The sequence below is a fragment of the Ovis canadensis genome, chromosome 2, assembly GCF_042477335.2.
Source record: "Ovis canadensis isolate MfBH-ARS-UI-01 breed Bighorn chromosome 2, ARS-UI_OviCan_v2, whole genome shotgun sequence".
NCBI lineage: Eukaryota > Metazoa > Chordata > Mammalia > Artiodactyla > Bovidae > Ovis > Ovis canadensis.
The window spans coordinates 232,053,500-232,071,261 of record NC_091246.1 but is presented as its reverse complement, the minus strand read 5'-3'; the positions used below and the strand labels follow the sequence as shown (position 1 = coordinate 232,071,261).

Here is a 17,762-nt window from a genome sequence, read left to right as displayed (position 1 = left end):
TTTAAAGGATATTTTCCAAAATAAGCTACTCCTGGATGCCCATTGTCAAAGTTAGGCATTGGCAAAATTTTTTTTCTAAAAGAAATATTTTAGGGGTGTGGACCATTCAGTAAACTACCCATCTCTGCTATAATAGAAAGTAGGCATAGACAGTAACATAAATGAATAAACTTGTATTCCTATAAAACTTCGATTTTTATTTTTAACCATTTAAAATGTGAAAAGCATTCTTATTTTGTGAACTGTATAGTAACAAGCAGTGGCCTGTACTTGTTCCATGGGCTATAGTTTGATGACCCCAATCTTAATGATCTCTGGCAGATTAGGACTTTATGAAAAGCAATTTTCCTTACTTAAACAGGATGAGAATCAATTTTCTAATATATTGTTTAGTTACTGAGTTAATGCTTTCTTCTTATTCATGTTTGGTGGGGGTGGCTAAGAGTGGGGAGATTAAATGGGTTTGAAGATTAAGAGGCTAGGAAATGTTTGATGGAGAGATTATTGAGCACACCTGAATTATAGTATCTGTAGCCTGCATAGAGACTTGTGTTAAAGGCTATTAAGTATATCTTAACACATGGCAACTGCTTAATAAGTACCTAAATGATAGAGTATCAGAATAGCCACTTACCATAGTTTCTATTTAGTGTTTAATGTTCTCAGCAAGTAAGCAGCTTTCTGTGATGCTAAATTAAATTTAAAAATCATGTCTTCAGTTTTCCTGGCTACTAGAAACCTAATTGCAAAATGTCTTCATTATGCTAGGACCTGCTCTTGAACAGTATGTCAAGAATATGTCAGAGATGGAACTTCACCAATATGAAGCCAAATGTCTTATAGATCAGAAAGTGAAAGTTTTTTTTCCCACCATGAGTGGAGGATTAGTTGGATTGATAATGAAATGCATATGGTGCTATGAAATTAAGTTCAGATAGTATCATTTTATTGTTTAAGTATAAACACATAATATTTAATTGCTTGCCACATAATTTTTCTTCTCTTTCACTTTCTCCACTATGCCATCCATTTATTTACAGTGGATTACATATAAGAAATTTTATTAGTTTATATACAGTTAAATATACAACATGTAAACAAAACTATAACAGCATAGGAACAAAGAAGACAAAATTGGAAACTATTTTGTTAGAGGTATTTGATAACAAAAGCTTACTATAGTACATATCCATAAATTTCTGTTGCATTTGTAATATTTATTTTTAACATGGGCAACTTGGTTATAATTTATACCAAATGTGAGAAACTATAAGATTTGCTCTGTGTAGATTATTTTGGACATATATTGTTGATGAGAATACTTTGTCCAAAAACTTGGCTTTTGAAAGTCATTGAAACAAATTTTGAAGCCCTTTTTATAAAAGTTGCATCCATGTATTTTTAGGATCTAAATTGCTCTTATAAATACAGACAAGGTGGGCAAATTATAGCCTGTCTGTCAGATCTGGCCCACTACCAGTTAGGCTGGAAAGAAAGTCAAAAGAGTAATATTTCGTTACACATGAAAATTATATAAGTTTTAGATCTCAGTGTCTATAAATCAAGTTTCATTGGAGTACAGTCATGACCATTTGTTTATGTGTTAGCCATGGCTTCTTTCTGGCTACAGTGGCAACATTGAGTAGTTGGAACAAAAACCATATATGATCCATGGTTTAAAACATTTACTGTCTGATGCTTTACAGAAAACAGCCCCTGATCTAGAAAGTGCTGTTCTAACTCCATTTTTAAAAGTTCTCAGTTATAAAACCTTTTTTTATATTATTGTAAAGTTTTGACATTGTACTCTTCCAGTAAGTTCTTGTTTCAGAGATGCGTTAGACATACGGGAAAGCAGTATCTTAACTCCACCTTTTATTTCTGTAAAAGGCAGTTTAGAGTTTTCATTCTAAATAAAAACAATGTAGTGAGATAAGCCAGTTTTTCAAATACAGATATTGGCTTAGATCATCTCCTGAAAAATATTAGGGATTGCTCCAAGGAAAATACTAAAACATAGGAGTTTATACTGTAAGTTTCACATGAATTTTACCATGGTGTGTAATGAAATTTATTTCTTGCCACTATTGGCATTGAACTTTTGAGATAGACATGCTTCAAAATATCTGTAAGACTTCTTGGTTTTTAAAGTTCTACTTTATTACATTAACTGTCAGTTAAACCACATTTATTTTTTTAATTGGACATACCAAATTTAAAGTTATTCTTTTGATAGTTGTTTTGTTGTATTACTAGTTTCTAAATTAGAATTATATTGGATAAATTACATAGGGACCCAAAAGTTCAGTTTTCCTTTTTTGTGACTTTGTTTCTTATGCTATTTGGACATCTCTTCCATGCAAACCAAAACTTGCTGCAACCATTTATTGATGCTTAGTATCTCATCTGTATGATATATTTTGTAAGTTGCAATAACAACCATTAACTAGCTTCCCCCATCCCACCCCTATTTTGCTGGAGTTTTGGTTTTTAGTAGTTTTTTTAATGTGGTCATCAAATTATCATAATGGAGCTTCTTTAAATATCACAAATCAGCATGAGCAGATATTCAGGGTTTTTTTTTCTTATCTTTAATGTGGCCAATTTGTGTGTTCGTTCTGATTGCAGACCTTGCTTGCATGTACAAGTTGTTTAGTCGTGTGCCAAATGGTTTGAAAACGATGTGTGAGTGTATGAGTTCCTATTTGAGGGAACAAGGTAAAGCCCTTGTTTCTGAGGAAGGAGAAGGAAAGAATCCGGTAGACTATATCCAGGTAAGTAAATACGGAAGATTCTCTTTATCATAAAGTAATTTTGTCATGCTAAAAAGATCACTTTTACAAAGTGATGTGGTATGTATTTTGACTGAATTGTTCCAGTGGTAGGTTAATATGTGTAATTATCGTAAATATTTCAGGAATTTTGGAAAGCACGTATGTTTATATCAGGGAGCCAAACTCAGCCACTTCTTTTTATGTATTAGCTTATCTGATGAAGACCTTATTTAAATAGTGTCAAGAATGAAAGTTCGTTCTTCTTTGTATGCCTTAGTGTTTATATACCCTCATGTATTAGAAAAAATAATGTTTTAGTGACTTTTTGTTTCAAGATATTTTGCTTTCAAACAGTACTACGAATATATTATGCTCTCAAAATTTTCATGTTTTAGTATCAGTCAGCTTTCTCTGTGTGTGTTTTTAAAGCTGATTTTCTCAGGCACACCCATTCAGTCAAGATAGAGGAAGGTAGGGAGAAACGGTGAAAAGGATCTTTGTTTCACCTTCAGTAGAGTAATACATAAATGGAAGATAGAATACTTCTTTCACCATTGATGTTTTTAATACAGGCTTAGATATAGGCTTGAAAATAACAACGTAGAATCTGTAAGTTTAACACTGAATGCACACATTTATTACTAGCAAAGTCAAAAATAAATGTGTAGTTACACATGTATTGTTTATAGAAAAATTAACATGTATCCTAAGTTTCTTTTTTCTTTTTTTATTTGGAAGGGCTTGTTGGATCTGAAGAGTAGGTTTGATCGCTTCCTCCAGGAATCGTTCAATAACGACAGGCTCTTTAAACAGACTATTGCGGGTGACTTTGAGTATTTTCTCAACCTCAACTCCAGGTCCCCTGAATACCTCTCATTATTTATTGATGATAAGCTGAAAAAGGGAGTCAAAGGGGTAAGTGTTAAAGCATTTGAAAGTACATTAAGTTTTATTTGTAGATGTAACATTAGGAAATAAAATATAAGATTAGACAATTTTGTATATATAAAATTAAACAGTCTTTTGCTATGCTTGGGCTTCCTTGATGGCTCAGAAAGTAAAGAATCTACCTCCATTGTGGAATACCCAGGTTCGATTCCTGGGTTGGGAAGATCCTATGGAGAAGGGAATGGCAACCTACTCCAGATTTCTTGTATGGAGAATTCCATGGACAAAGGAACCTGGCAGGCTGCAGTCCATGGTGTCACAAAGAGTTGGACAGGACTAAGTGACTGACGCTTTGACTTTTCACTTTTGCTATGCTTAAATGTGCACTGTGATATTTGAAAGGATTGTTTTAAGTGCTTGAAGTGGTCAAAAGTACTTTGACATTTCACGTAATGTGTCATTGGCATCAGAAACAGCCACACAGCCATAAACTTTAGATTGTAAGGGTTATGTATGTTATAAGAGATAATAAGAAACTAGAAGACAGCTATGCATTGCACATAGAATATTGCTTACTCTCACCTGGTTCTGGAGGTTATCTATCCAATAGTACTTGAGTGTCAAGAATTTGAAGGCCTAGTCTAGAATAAGTATCAGAAAATAGTTTGATAGCATATATGGAAGCTCAGTTTCAAGTGTTTATAGTATATGTGGGATCTTGGAAGTGCACTATAGCACAGAAAATCAAAATAAACAGATTGGGATTATGTGTAAATTGGTCTTGCTGACTTCATCTTGGGATTTGTGAGACATAAGGGCAAAGCAGCAAGTAGGTAGTAATAGCAGAGAAACAAGAGGAAGATTACCAAGGATACCGAATAGAAAAGACACATCTAAGTAGTCTTCCGTAATTTTTAATATAAACTGAATACAACCTGCCACAGTATCATCTTGCCCTTGTTTAAAAGATTAGGGGCAAGAGACCTTTTTGCTTTGGGAAATATAACATATTGTTATGCTTCTCTTTGAACAATTTCAATTTTGAATGAGCTCATATAATTTTGTCCAATATGTTTTACAATGCAAGGGCACTGTAAAATTCTCTTATGTGATTAAAATTTCATTTCAGCTATTCTCAGTCATCCTTTAATCCAGCCATGGATCAGCCTCTCCCTTTCAGAGTTAGCCCACTGGGGAGTGGAGCTCCATTCCAACTTCTGATTCACGTTGCACTAGTTCAGAATGTAAGAGCGAGCTGTAGGAAGTGGGCCATATTTTCTCACATTAGATCTCCTTTCTGACCTTGGTCAACCAGATATTTATGTTTGTTATTAATGTTGTTTTAAAACTGAACTGTGATGCTGTTTTTGTAGAATTAAAGCTGTGTAATTGTTAAATTGTCTTCTGATTGATTTGCAGCTAACAGAACAAGAAGTAGAAACAATATTGGATAAGGCAATGGTCCTTTTTAGGTTTATGCAAGAAAAAGATGTATTTGAACGTTATTATAAGCAACACTTGGCAAGGAGACTTCTTACAAATAAAAGTGTTTCTGATGACTCTGAAAAAAATATGATTTCTAAGTTAAAGGTAAGGTGTATTTAAGATGGAACGGAGTGCCCTTAGCTAATGTTTATCACATAATTGAGCACCAGCAAACAAATAATTGGGAAATAATTGATTTAAAATATTTGTTTTTGTAAATGAACAAAGCTAGATTTTGAGGGACTTGGGGTTTCTTTCTTTTTTTTTTTTTTTTTTTTAAGAGAAAGTTGTATTGAGATTTGTTCAAGTTCGGGGACGTTCACAGTGTACTGAAATTTCTCTTGGTGAAGCAGATACGTTTATGGCAATCTGAGGGAGGATCAGTACAAGGAAAGCAGTAAATGGAGTATGACAGACTCACAGAGTGTGATCCATAGGCCACCTGCACCCATATCACCTAATATGGGTGTTTCTTGTTAAAACCAGAGAGTTCTGGGCCCCACCTTCAGTTGGCTTTACGGAAATCCCAGAGAGAGTCTGGAAATTTGCATTTTAAAATAAAATTCGTAGGTTATTAATCCCACTAAAGTTGGTGCCTACAGGCATAAAACAACTATTAGAAAGATTTAGAAAGGATGGCAGTAACATGGAAGAGTTTGTATGTTTCCTCATAACAAAATCCATCATTTGTGTATATTTGTGTTTTTCTTCTACAGACTGAATGTGGATGTCAATTCACATCAAAACTGGAAGGAATGTTTAGGGATATGAGCATCTCAAACACAACTATGGATGAGTTCAGGCAACATCTACAGGCCACTGGGGTGAGACTCTTAAATTAATTTCTACTTATGTAAATGTTTTTTATATACAGTGTTTTGTAATAGGCATTTTCATCCATTTAGATAACTGAATTGCTGGTGTCGTTTCTTTAAATGTCATTAGAGACAACATATGTATTGTCTGTGAGGGCTTTAAAAATTATTTACCCCATATAACCTGTTTTCCTAAGTTTTCTAATCTTAAAATATATTCTCATTCTTAAACAACTTAGTTTATCCTCCCTACTTGAAGGAATGCACTGAATATTTAATAAATAGAGTTACTTGGCTGTTATAACCGTTATAGATTATGGAAAGAATACCAGGCTTAGGCAAACTTCTTGTTGCTTAGTCGCTCAGTCGTGTCTAACTCTTTGTGACCCTGCGGACTCTAGCCAGCCAGGCTCCTCTGTCCATGGGATTTTCTCAGGCAAGAATACTGGGGTGGGTTGCTATTTCCTTCTCCGGGGGATCTTCCTGACCCAGCAATTGAACCTGCATCTCCTGCATTGGCAGGCAGATTCTTTACTGCTGAGCCTCCGGGGAAGCTCCCTAGGCAAGCTTACTGAGTTTTAATACTTTTTCTTTACCCTAGGATGGTACTGTCTTATAATTGTTACTTGAGCTTTTTGTACCTCGTTATTCTTATTCATGTGAAAGATCGGGATAAATGGGCCTGACATCCTCAGGGTTGGTAAAGGGTGACCTGAGTAGAGCAACGCTGATGCTGGTGTGTTGTAAGTGTGCTTTTGTATTGTGATTGCCAGAAGGCAGTGAGCTGCAACTTACAGTAAGACTTTTGAGTCCAGTGAAGTTTTTGAAAAGATTTCAATGGGGTATAATGAACTTTAGGATTTTCTCTTTTCTTTTTTGTTAAACTTTTTCAACTTTGCATTCACCTTAAGGTTTTTTTTTATAAGTGTCCAAGTACCTTTTCTGTGATAGTTGAAGGCCTTTTGATTGAAAAATTACCATCTTTGTTTACTGTTGACCATTCTGTGGAGATCAGTCCTGGGTATTCATTGGAAGGACTGATGTTGAAGCTGAAACTCCAATACTTTGGCCATCTGATGCAAAGAGCTGACTCATTTGAAAAGATCCTGATGCTGGGAAAGATTGAGGGCAGGAGGAGAAGGGGATGACAGGATGAGATGGTTGGATGGCATCGTCGACTCAATGGACATGGGTTTGGGTGGACTCCAGCAGTTGGTGATGGACAGGGAGTGCTGGCGTGCTGCAGTCCATGGGGTCGCAAAGAGTCTGACACTACGGAGCGACTGGACTGAACTGAACTGATTCTTTTGCATTGGGATTGTTCAACGCAATCATTTTATCAGATTCTGTTTCTTTCTATGAAATTTGTGCATTTTCTATTCTTCCATTTTGACTGTTCAGATATATCCTGCACTTTATGGTGGAATATTCGTTTCATAATTTGTTAACCCTTTAAGTAGAGTACTTGTCGAGATGCTCAGAGTTATATATCTGCTGATCTTGTTGCAGCTTCCACTTTGTAGAGCCATTATTTGCATGCAATTCCTCACTATTTTGTAATTGTTTATACACTAAGAATCTTAAGCTCTAAGTCTCCTAAGCCTTTATTTTCATTAGAAAGATTTGATGAAAAGTGACAGAGTAATCAAATCTTGAACTTTCTGAAATCTTGGAGCCCTTTTAAAATGTCACCAATCCTCAGATATTTCTGTTACTATCTTAAAGGTTCTTGACCTGTTGAAATAGAATGACTCTTCTGTTTACTTTCAGAAGTCATATATCAAGTACTTTCTTAAAATTCTGAATACTTGTAGTATACTTTATTTAGACAAGTCATATTTATTATGCTGAAGGAAATTTTAAGTGTTTGTGCATTATTTCCTGTGTTTTACTTTTTTCATGGGGATAAGGACAGGAAAACCACCTTGCTATCATATTTCTGTTCATTTATATCAACAAATTATATCCAGACAGACTTTTCCAGTACCTTGTCTTTGTGTACTTGTCTCTGTCATGTAGTGTCTTTGCAAATAAGCTGAATGGCTTAAAAATATTATTACAATAGCTAGAAATAAAAGGTCCAAACCATTAGAGCAATAGTTCTTGAGGTTCTTTCTCTTTTTATTTATTTATTTTTTTATTTTTACTTTATTTTACTTTACAGTATTGTATTGGTTTTGCCGTACATTGACATGAATCCACCATGGGTATATACAAGCTCCCAATCCTGAATCCCCCTCCCACCTCCCACCCCATACCATCTCTCTGGATCATCCCCATGCACCAGCCCCAAGCATCCTGTATCCTGTATCCAACATAGACTGGCACTTCGTTTCTTACATGATAGTATACATGTTTCAATGTCATTCTCCCAAATCATCCCACCCTCTCCCTCTCCCTCAGAGTCCAAAAGTCTGTTCTATACATCTGTGTCTCTTTTGCTGTCTTGCGTACAGGGTCATCATTACCATCTTTCTAAATTCCGTATATATATATGTGTCAGTATACTGTATTGGTGTTTTTCTTTCTGGCTTACTTCACTCTGTATAATCGGCTACAGTTTCATCCATTTCATTAGAACTGATTCAAATGTATTTTTAATGGCTGAGTAATACTCCATTGTGTATATGTACCACAGCTTTCTTATCCATTCATCTGCTGATGGACATCTAGGTTGCTTCCATGTCCTGGCTATTATAAACAGTGCTGCAATGAACATTGGGGTACATGTGTCTCTTTCAATTCTGGTTTCCTCGGTGTGTATGCTCACTGTTTCTGTGCCAAGCATTGTTCTAGGCACTGTGTATACAGCAGAGAATAGACAAGAATCCCTACCTTGATGGAGCTCTTTCTAATCTGGGAGGCCTGATGGTAAACAAGTAACTACAGAACACTTCAGCTGGTGATAGGAGATGTAGAGGATCACTGTAGCCAGGAAGAGTGGTCAGAGAAGGTCTCCTTTAAAATATGACCTTTTGAAGAAAGACTTGGAAGATTAGGGAGCAAGATATGTGGGGATATGAAAAAAGAGATAAAAGACATTGTTATTTGGGTGCCCCTTCCCTGCTTGCAAACGTGTAAATAGTTCTCAGGCCTCTTCCATTCATCATCTAAGCATCTTTGCTGTGATCTTTCCTATGTGTCATCTAAGGTTTCTGGGTTCAATTCTTTATAATGGAGTAACTCATTTAAGAGATATTTATGAAGAAATCTAAGTGTGGAATACGTCTTGATATTTATAAACTTGTTTTTCTGTTTTAAAAATTTCACTGAATCATTCAGGATACATAAAAATGGAACAAGCTGTGAATCTTAATGATAAAGCTGAACAGTGATTGTTGTTCAGCTGACTATTTTCGACCTCATGGAGGGTAGCATTCCAGGTTCCTCTGTCCTCCACTATCTCCTGGAATTTGCTTAAACTCATGTCCGTTGAGTTAGTGATGTTATCCACCATTTCATCCTCTGTTGCCCCTTCTCCTTTGGCCCTTAATCTTTGCCAGCATCAGGGTCTTTTCCAGTGAGTCAGCTGTTCACATCAGGTGGCCAGAGTATTGGAGCTTTTCCCCTTTAATAATGTCTGTTGATGTGCTTTGTTACTGTTTTCTTTAAAAATTACCTTGTTAAGAGATCTGTTTAAAGGGAAAAAATAACCTCATTGTGACAGTAATGCTAGCATGTATTTTATAGAGGCAGTCAAACATTATGCAGTTAGTTACAGAGCACCTACTGTGTAGAACTGGGCCTAGCGTCCTGTGCAAAGATTGGTAGAATGTGAGCTATGTGTGAAAATCTGAAAGTTTTGGTCAGTTTAGTTGAAATGTTAGAAATATGTTGTTTCTGTATTAAGATGGCAGGAGTACTTAAAAACTGAGATGAAAGGTACTATTCTAGAATTTTGTCTAAAATGATACTGGTATGACCCCTTGGCATTTTATCTGGAAAAGATCTTAAAGGCCGCAAACTTTGTACATTTCAGTGACACCAGTAAGACTAAGCAAACATCTTAAGCAATAAAATTTGCCATAGTTAAAATTAGGAAAACATTGGATGAGTCTAACTTTTAAGAAGATGTGTTTTATTTGCTGGCTGTTGGACCTGGAGATAACTACTTTGATAACTGTAACTCTCACAATGGCTTGGCAATAGATAGCACCTCCTAGCTAACTTGGCGGGGGGACAATTTCTTCTCTTTGCCACAGGTATCTTTAGGTGGTGTTGATCTCACAGTCCGGGTGCTCACAACAGGATACTGGCCCACTCAGTCAGCCACACCAAAGTGCAACATCCCACCAGCACCAAGACACGCTTTTGAGATATTCAGAAGGTAAATGTAGATCAAACTTTGTATTTCTAAGTACAGATTGTCCAGAATTGAGATGAATCGGAGCAGTTAGTAGTGTCCCTGATTGAAGAGGAATATACTCCATTTTTAAATCTTATTTACCCTTTATGCTTTCAGTATGTAAGGATGAATTGCATAATCTCTTTTCAGAGGAATACTAATACCCTTCTTCGGCATTAGTGCATAGTTAGGAGTATATTTTGTATTGTTGATATTTGCCACTAGCTGGGGGTGAATTGTTTTGGGGTTAATTATGGAGAAAGGTTGTCTTATGAACTGCAGTGGCTGAGCAGCAGCCAGGACAAATAAATATACCAGTAGAAAGTATTTAGTGTACTACCTTTATCACTTACTGTCTAGCTAACTTAGGTCTGTCTTTTTCTGTCTCTTTTCCCCCACCCCTTAATTTATTGTTTCTTTTCTATAAAAAATTGGAACTGAACTTGATTTTTAAGATTTTGTTTAGCTTTTGAAGTCTCCCTTACATAAATGTTTGTTAAAGATTGGAAGTTTATAATTTCAAATAAATAAGTTAGGTAATTCTCAAAAACCTGGTTTTATTTGCCGAAGGTTTTACTTAGCCAAACACAGTGGTCGACAGCTCACACTCCAGCATCACATGGGTTCTGCAGATCTCAATGCCACCTTCTATGGACCAGTTAAAAAGGTAAATATTAATAGTTTGAGCATATTTTTATTTAATAACTTAGAAATGATTAGTTAGTTTTGTTGATTTGGGTCAGTTATTTATTTCTCTTATGTCCCTGCCTGTTTCAAATATTTAGAAGAAGGAAACGTCAGCTTTGATTCTTTACTTCTGTTCCTTCAGTTACTAACTTCCTTTGACATTATGAAGACTATGCCAGTAGCCTTCCTTATGGACTAAGTAATACAATTACATTATTTATGAGATTAGACTTGAGATAGTATTGCATAATAAAATGTAGATTGATTTGAGAGCATACAAAAACCATGAGTCCCTTTTCAGAATTCTCAGTCTCCTGTAATCCTTATTTCCGATAAATTGGAATCAGGAAAGCTAACAATTAAGATTTGTGAAATGTGCAAAATGTTATCAAAGTGATTATTTAAAAATTAGCAATACACTAGTAAATTGCCTTCATTTTTAAAACATAATTTCTTTTTTGAATGTAAAATTGTGAGCTTTAATTTACTTTTCATTGCTCGGTATAAATAAAATCACAGTCATTAGCCTTAAAAAGGCAAAATAATAAAGCTTTTAAAAAAAACCATTGAAGAAAAAAATACCCAAGTTGTTATCTAGGCAAGTAAGTTTCATTAAACATTTTAATTAAAATCTTAACTTTTATATGTCACTGTAACACCGAAGGTTTTTTTTTTAATACTGTGAAAATGCCTACAGTTACAAAACTACATATTGTAGTTTTTTATATTTAATTGAAATGGGAAATATTCCTTAGAATTCATTCAGTTGAATTACGTTTAAGACTGTTATATGTCTATTTAGCTGTAAGTGGGAGGGTCAAGGATATTAACTCACTCAGCTTTTAATTCTTGCTTGATTGCTTCTCTTTTAAAGGAGAAGCTTTTTTCTTAAATAATCATGTTAGCTTCTGCAGTTTTATTAAACAGATAAGTAGGTTTTGAAAAGATAATTCATATGTTAATTATTGAGGACTAAATTTGTACTTTTAAATCATAGAGCAGCAGTAGGCTTTAAGGATGACAGAGATTCCCCCCTCTCCACCCTTTAATCTCTTACAGTGATCAGACCATGTAAAAAGAAACCTCACCCTACTACTTTGGGCGGCAGTATAATAGCAGCAGTATCTTAAAGTCCAGTATTATCCTTGTGTGTCCTATTACCGTAAATTTTAGCTATAAATAAAAGGAATTATTGATTCATTACTTGTTCAGATAAATTAGCGTGTTCATAATAGGAAAAAATGGGACAGTCCCAAATAAAGACTGTGTGTGTCTTTAGACACACATATATACTTTTAAAGTGACATTTCTTTTTTATGTAGGAATGAGTCCTATCATTTTGTTAAGGCGGGTTTGGGCATTGCAGAGCTTATTTCACAAACATACTGATAAAGTTATCAGAAGATAATTATATCTTGGTTCTATTTTTATGTTTAAAAATTAAACAGGAAGATGGATCTGAAGTTGGTGTTGGAGGCGCACAAGTAACTGGCTCTAATACACGGAAGCATATATTGCAAGTCTCCACTTTCCAGATGACCATATTGATGCTCTTCAATAATAGAGAAAAATACACATTTGAGGTATGAGTTGGTTGTGTGGATTTTACCTTGTTGTGTTGTTATTTGAGTCTTTCTTGTTTGAATAACCTAATGTAGAATTATTATTGAAAAGGATTTGAGTAATAACCTTTCAGAATATAATTGGAGAAAAAGTATAGCATAAAATTGGACCATGGAACCATGAAACTGTGAACGTTATATACTTCTTGGGTCATGTTTCATTGGGTTTTCTAAGTCAACTTTGTTGAAATAGTACGTTTTATATAGTAAAACATAACTCCATCTAAGTTCACAGTTTGAGTTTTAACAGATATAGTCACCTCTGTAACAAGCATCACTGAGTCAAGATACAGAATATTATTTTGTTGTTCAGTCACTAAGTTGTGTCCAACTCTTTTGCGACCCTGTGTACTGTAGCCTGCTGGGCTCCTCTGTCCATGGAAATTTTCAGACAAGAGTACTGAAATGGTTTGCTGTTTGCTTCTTCAGGGCATGTTCCTCACCCAGGGATGGAACATACGTTTCCTGCGTTGGCAGTTGGATTCTTTACCACCGAGCCAGCAGGGAAGCCCCCATAGAGTATCTTCCCCAAATTTTTATACTCTGTTTCAGTCATTTCCCTCACAGTATCTCCAGACCCAGGCAGCCAGTTGTCTGTATCACCGTAAATTAGTTTTGGCTTTCTAGAATTTCATATAATTGGAACCACATGATACATATCACTTTTGTCCAGCTTCTTTTACAAAGTCTAGTATTTTAAGATTAATCCATGTTGTTGAGTGTATAGTTTTCAGTAGTTTATTTTTACTGCTGAGTGATACTCTGCTACATGGATCTGTTATGGTTTCTTTATCCACTCACCTTTTGATAGGCATTTCGATTGTTGGGTTGAATTTAGATTGTAGTGAATAGAGCTGTATGTTTAATTTTTTTTTCTTTTGCACTTTGCATTACTGTGCTTTTGCAAATCCATTTTAAAAAATGATTATTTTTTTAATTGAGGAGTATTAATTGCTTTACAGTGTTGTGTCATTTCTGCAGCATAGCATGAATCAGCTGTATGTGTATGTAGATCCCCTACCCCTTGATTAAGCCTCTCTCCCATCCCCATCCCACCCTTCTAGGTCATCACAGACCACCAAGCTACCAGGCTGCATCCTGGAGTGATTTTACTTTTTCCATTTCTACCAACAGTGTAGGAGAGCTCTGGTTGCCCCACATCCTCTCTAAAGTCTAATATTCTCAGTCTTTTATATTTCAGCCATTTTAGCTAGTGTGCAATTACACCTATTCATTGTGGATTTAATTTCTTACCTTGATTGCTAATGGTGATGACCATTTTTTTGTTAATTCATGTGCCACTTAATGTGTCTTATTTGATGAGTTTTTTGTTCGTATAGCTTTATTGGGTTGTTTAAAAATTCTTTATAAGGTGTGGATACAGATCCTTTGTCACTTCTATGTGCTATGAATATTTTCTCACAGTCTGTTATTTGCCCTTTTATTTTCTTAATTTTACTAAGAGCAGAGCTTTTTAATATTGAGAAAGTCCAGTAGCCACTGTTTTATGGTTTGTGCTTTTGATAGTCTAAGAAATTATTGGCTGTTGTGTGGTTTCAAAGATTTTCTTCTACTTTTTCTTCTATAATTAGCTTTTTACGTTTAGATGTATGATCAATTTCAAGTTAATTTTTTTGGTATGGTTATAGATAGGATTAAGAATTATTTCCTCTACCCACATATATTCACTTGTTCATTCAGCATCATTTGTCAAAAGCACTAACTATTCTTTTCTCATTGAATTACTTTAGCCCCTTTATTTAGAAAAAATAAAATCAGTTGGCCATATGTATGTATTTCTACACACTCTCACTGTTTCATTACTTTCTGTCTGTCCCTTTGGTAATTTTACACTATCTTGATAGTGTCAACTTTCTTTTTTTAGAGTAACTATAAAAATATACTTTTTATTACTTTTTTCTCCCTTTAAGTCATGATTTGATTGAATTATATTCAGTTAGTCTTTTCCCATATGTTTAATGAGTAGGTTGGAGTTGAAATGAGGATCATGTGATATTTTAAAATTAAGTTTAAATGAAAGATAATAATAATTTGAAAAGATGTAAAGTTACTGCCATATTTATTACTGCCATATTTATACTTAAGTGAAAATGAATTTTCAGATACAGGTGAACATTGGAAGTTTTAAATTTGAAATGAGCAATTAAATTGTAGGCCTATTTTAATACTAATCTTCATATTCCCTTAATGTGATGATAATATGGTTGAGAGATGACTATTTTTACGTGATGATGCTTCAGAGAAATATTTTGAAACCTTAGTGTTTTAAGTCAGTGGCTAAGCCAAGAGATTTTGCTCTCGTAAATTTCCAGGTGTATATTATGTATTACTTCAGGAAAAATGTTAATTTCGAAACACAAAATTATATGTGATTGAATCCTAAGAATATTGATTTCAAGTAAGTATTGAGTACCTTACCCAAACATTGTAAAGCTTTTCAGGCAGGTAGAAGTGAATTATCTCTTAACAGCTTAGATGTTTTAGTCTGGAGCTATCATGGATAATGTATTTTAAACAAACAAGCTACTTAATAAATACTAGATTTGGTTTTCAGAGTCCTACTTTATAAAGAGCTGGTAAAAATAATAGGATAAACAAAATCATAAATGGGTTTTCTTAAACCGTTATTGGAATGGCTAGTAATTTTAGTGGGTTTTTTAGTGGCTTTTCTCCTTCCCTGTCTGGTTGGGATCATTGAAGCTAACAAGAAGTGATTTAGGTAGAAGGAAAAATTAAGTAGAAAATTGCTCTAATATTTTAAATTTTAGCTGTGTCAAACCAGAATCCTGAGCATAAGTGGCATAATGCCATTTCTATGGCTCCAAAACCTCTGCTTGCATCTCGAACCAGGCAATGGTGAAAAGGCTCATGACTCAAATTCACACTGTGTGCTTACAGTCTGCTGCATAAGTTTTGTTAGGCATTTATTTTGCAAAAATCTTCACATATTAGAGAAGATAGCTAAAAGTATTTAATAATTACTAAAGGAAGCTGGTCTCTTCAAATATTATTTCTTTATGAGTTCAGTAAAATAGAGTATTTTTTATTTAATGCTACATAACAAATCTCAGCTTCATGTTGTAAAATAGCCACTAACAATTCATTATCTTTTGTGGTTTCTTTGGGTTGGGGATTCAGGAGGGGCTTGATTGAGTTATGGCTTGGAATCTTTAATGAGGTTATGTTAAGATGTCAGCTGGGGCTTCAGTTATCTAATGTTGTCAGGACTGGAAAATACTATTGGTATGCACCTTTTTCCACATGACTGGAAAGTTTGTTTTGGCTGTTAACCAAACTTAGCGGGTATTAGAATCTCTCCATGTGGGTTTTACCAGACATGGTTGTTTGATTGTCCTTGTATCCTGGTGGCTAACTTTCCCTAGAGTGAGTGATCCAAGAGACCACACAGAACCTGCAGTGCCTTTATGATCCAGCCTTGAAAATCACATATTGTCACTTCCTTATTTTGTTGGAGTAATGTCACCCTGATAAAGTGAGGGGACCACACAAGATTAAAACGTACCACGGTCACCGTGGGCCATCTTGAGAACTGCCTTCAAAAGGTAGCATTTATTATAGTGTCACATTTAATCCATAGTAGTCAGGCTGCAGAGACTTTTTCCTCTTTTTATATATTTTTTGGAATATAGTCCATATTGTGATTTAGAACAGCTAAAATACCAAAATATATATTTAATGGTAGTCTGTACCTTAGATTTTAGTAACTAGCATTTAATTTTTGAAAGAGGTATGGATATTAATACATGTTTTTCTGAATGTTATTAATACTTTTTTAAAATTTCTGAGAATGAGACTAAAAGCTAATTGTTGACAGTAGCAGAATTAATGTCAGAATTTGCATAGACAATCATTAAACACCAGTGGTATTTCATTGAGAAATTATGTCATTATTGTGACATAACAACACATAAAGGAAAATGATTGGAAGTACAAGGAGAAATAGGTAACTCCATTGTTACAGAAAGCCCTCACATATGTACTGATATATGTACTCAATAAAAAAGGATACTAAAGATCTGAATTAACACAGCAAATTAAAATTGAAAGTTATACTGGGAACTTTGAACCAGAAATCAAAATACATAAATTGTTCTTGAGAAATAACTCTTTGCGACACCGTGGACTGTAGCCCATCAGGTTCCTCCGTCCATGGGATTCTCCAGGCAAGAATACTGGAGTGGGTTGCCATTTCCTTCTCCAGGGGAATCTTCCCGACCCAGGGATTGAACCCAGGTCTCCTGCATTACGGGCAGACTCTTTAACCTCTGAGCCGCCAGGGAAGCCTACCTTAGGAGGCTACATAACGTTATTACTAAAACTGAACTAGGAGAATACAAAAAAGATAAGGAAGCTATAGGTTATTCACAATAAATATACAAATCTTAAATAAAATATTATTAGCAGGTTATATTCAGCAGTGTTGAAATAATAATCCATCCTATCCAAGTAGGGTTTCTTCCTGGAATACAGATAAGGAGTTTGTCAACAGAGAGCTATTGAGATTTTATAATAATAATACAATTAACTGAGCAGACATGAGTTCAAGGAGAAAAATCAATGATGTCTATGGATGTACGCAAAGCATATGAGAAAAGTCAGTCCTGATTTCTTATTTCCAGATGGGATACTCTTGGCCACCTAAGAATAGAAAAAATGCCTTAATGGCATAAAGGTGTACGTAATGAGAGATCTAATAAGCAAGCAGTAATTAGTAGTAAACCTTAGACACCTTCCCCTTAAGGTTAGAAACGATTTATACCTGCCTTTACTCCTACTGTCCAGCCTTGTTCTGCAGGTCCTAATGAACACACTAAAAAAGAAAAAGGAATGAAATTTACAAATACCAAGAGCTGACAAAGTTTATAGACAGTATGATTGTCAAGTGTAATAATCAACTGAGAAACTATTCTTTGAGGAGAATTTGGTTGAAAAATCTTTCTATAAATCAGACTTACTAATAGTAAGTCCCTTCTCTCTGCATGAGAACTAATTGGAAAATGACATGAGGAAAGGGGTATTTTAATAATCATAATCTTTCTGGGAATCATTCTAACACAGAAAGTACAAGACTTAAACCAAAAAGAGAAAAGAATATGGAAGGGTA

The 17,762-nt window shown here is 34.8% G+C and overlaps 1 protein-coding gene across 3 annotated transcripts in view; it reads left to right on the top strand.

Annotated features, from left to right (window-relative positions):
• CUL3 (cullin 3) overlaps positions 1–17,762 on the top strand; it is a 105,340-nt gene that overhangs the window by 79,231 nt on the left and 8,347 nt on the right. For all 3 annotated transcript variants that reach the window (XM_069574675.1, XM_069574676.1, XM_069574677.1), the window contains 7 exons: positions 2,629–2,774; positions 3,513–3,689; positions 5,082–5,252; positions 5,864–5,971; positions 10,165–10,289; positions 10,878–10,974; positions 12,443–12,577. In XM_069574675.1, the coding sequence (XP_069430776.1) occupies positions 2,629–2,774; positions 3,513–3,689; positions 5,082–5,252; positions 5,864–5,971; positions 10,165–10,289; positions 10,878–10,974; positions 12,443–12,577 (959 nt within the window). The remainder of the gene's footprint in view (positions 1–2,628; positions 2,775–3,512; positions 3,690–5,081; positions 5,253–5,863; positions 5,972–10,164; positions 10,290–10,877; positions 10,975–12,442; positions 12,578–17,762) is intronic.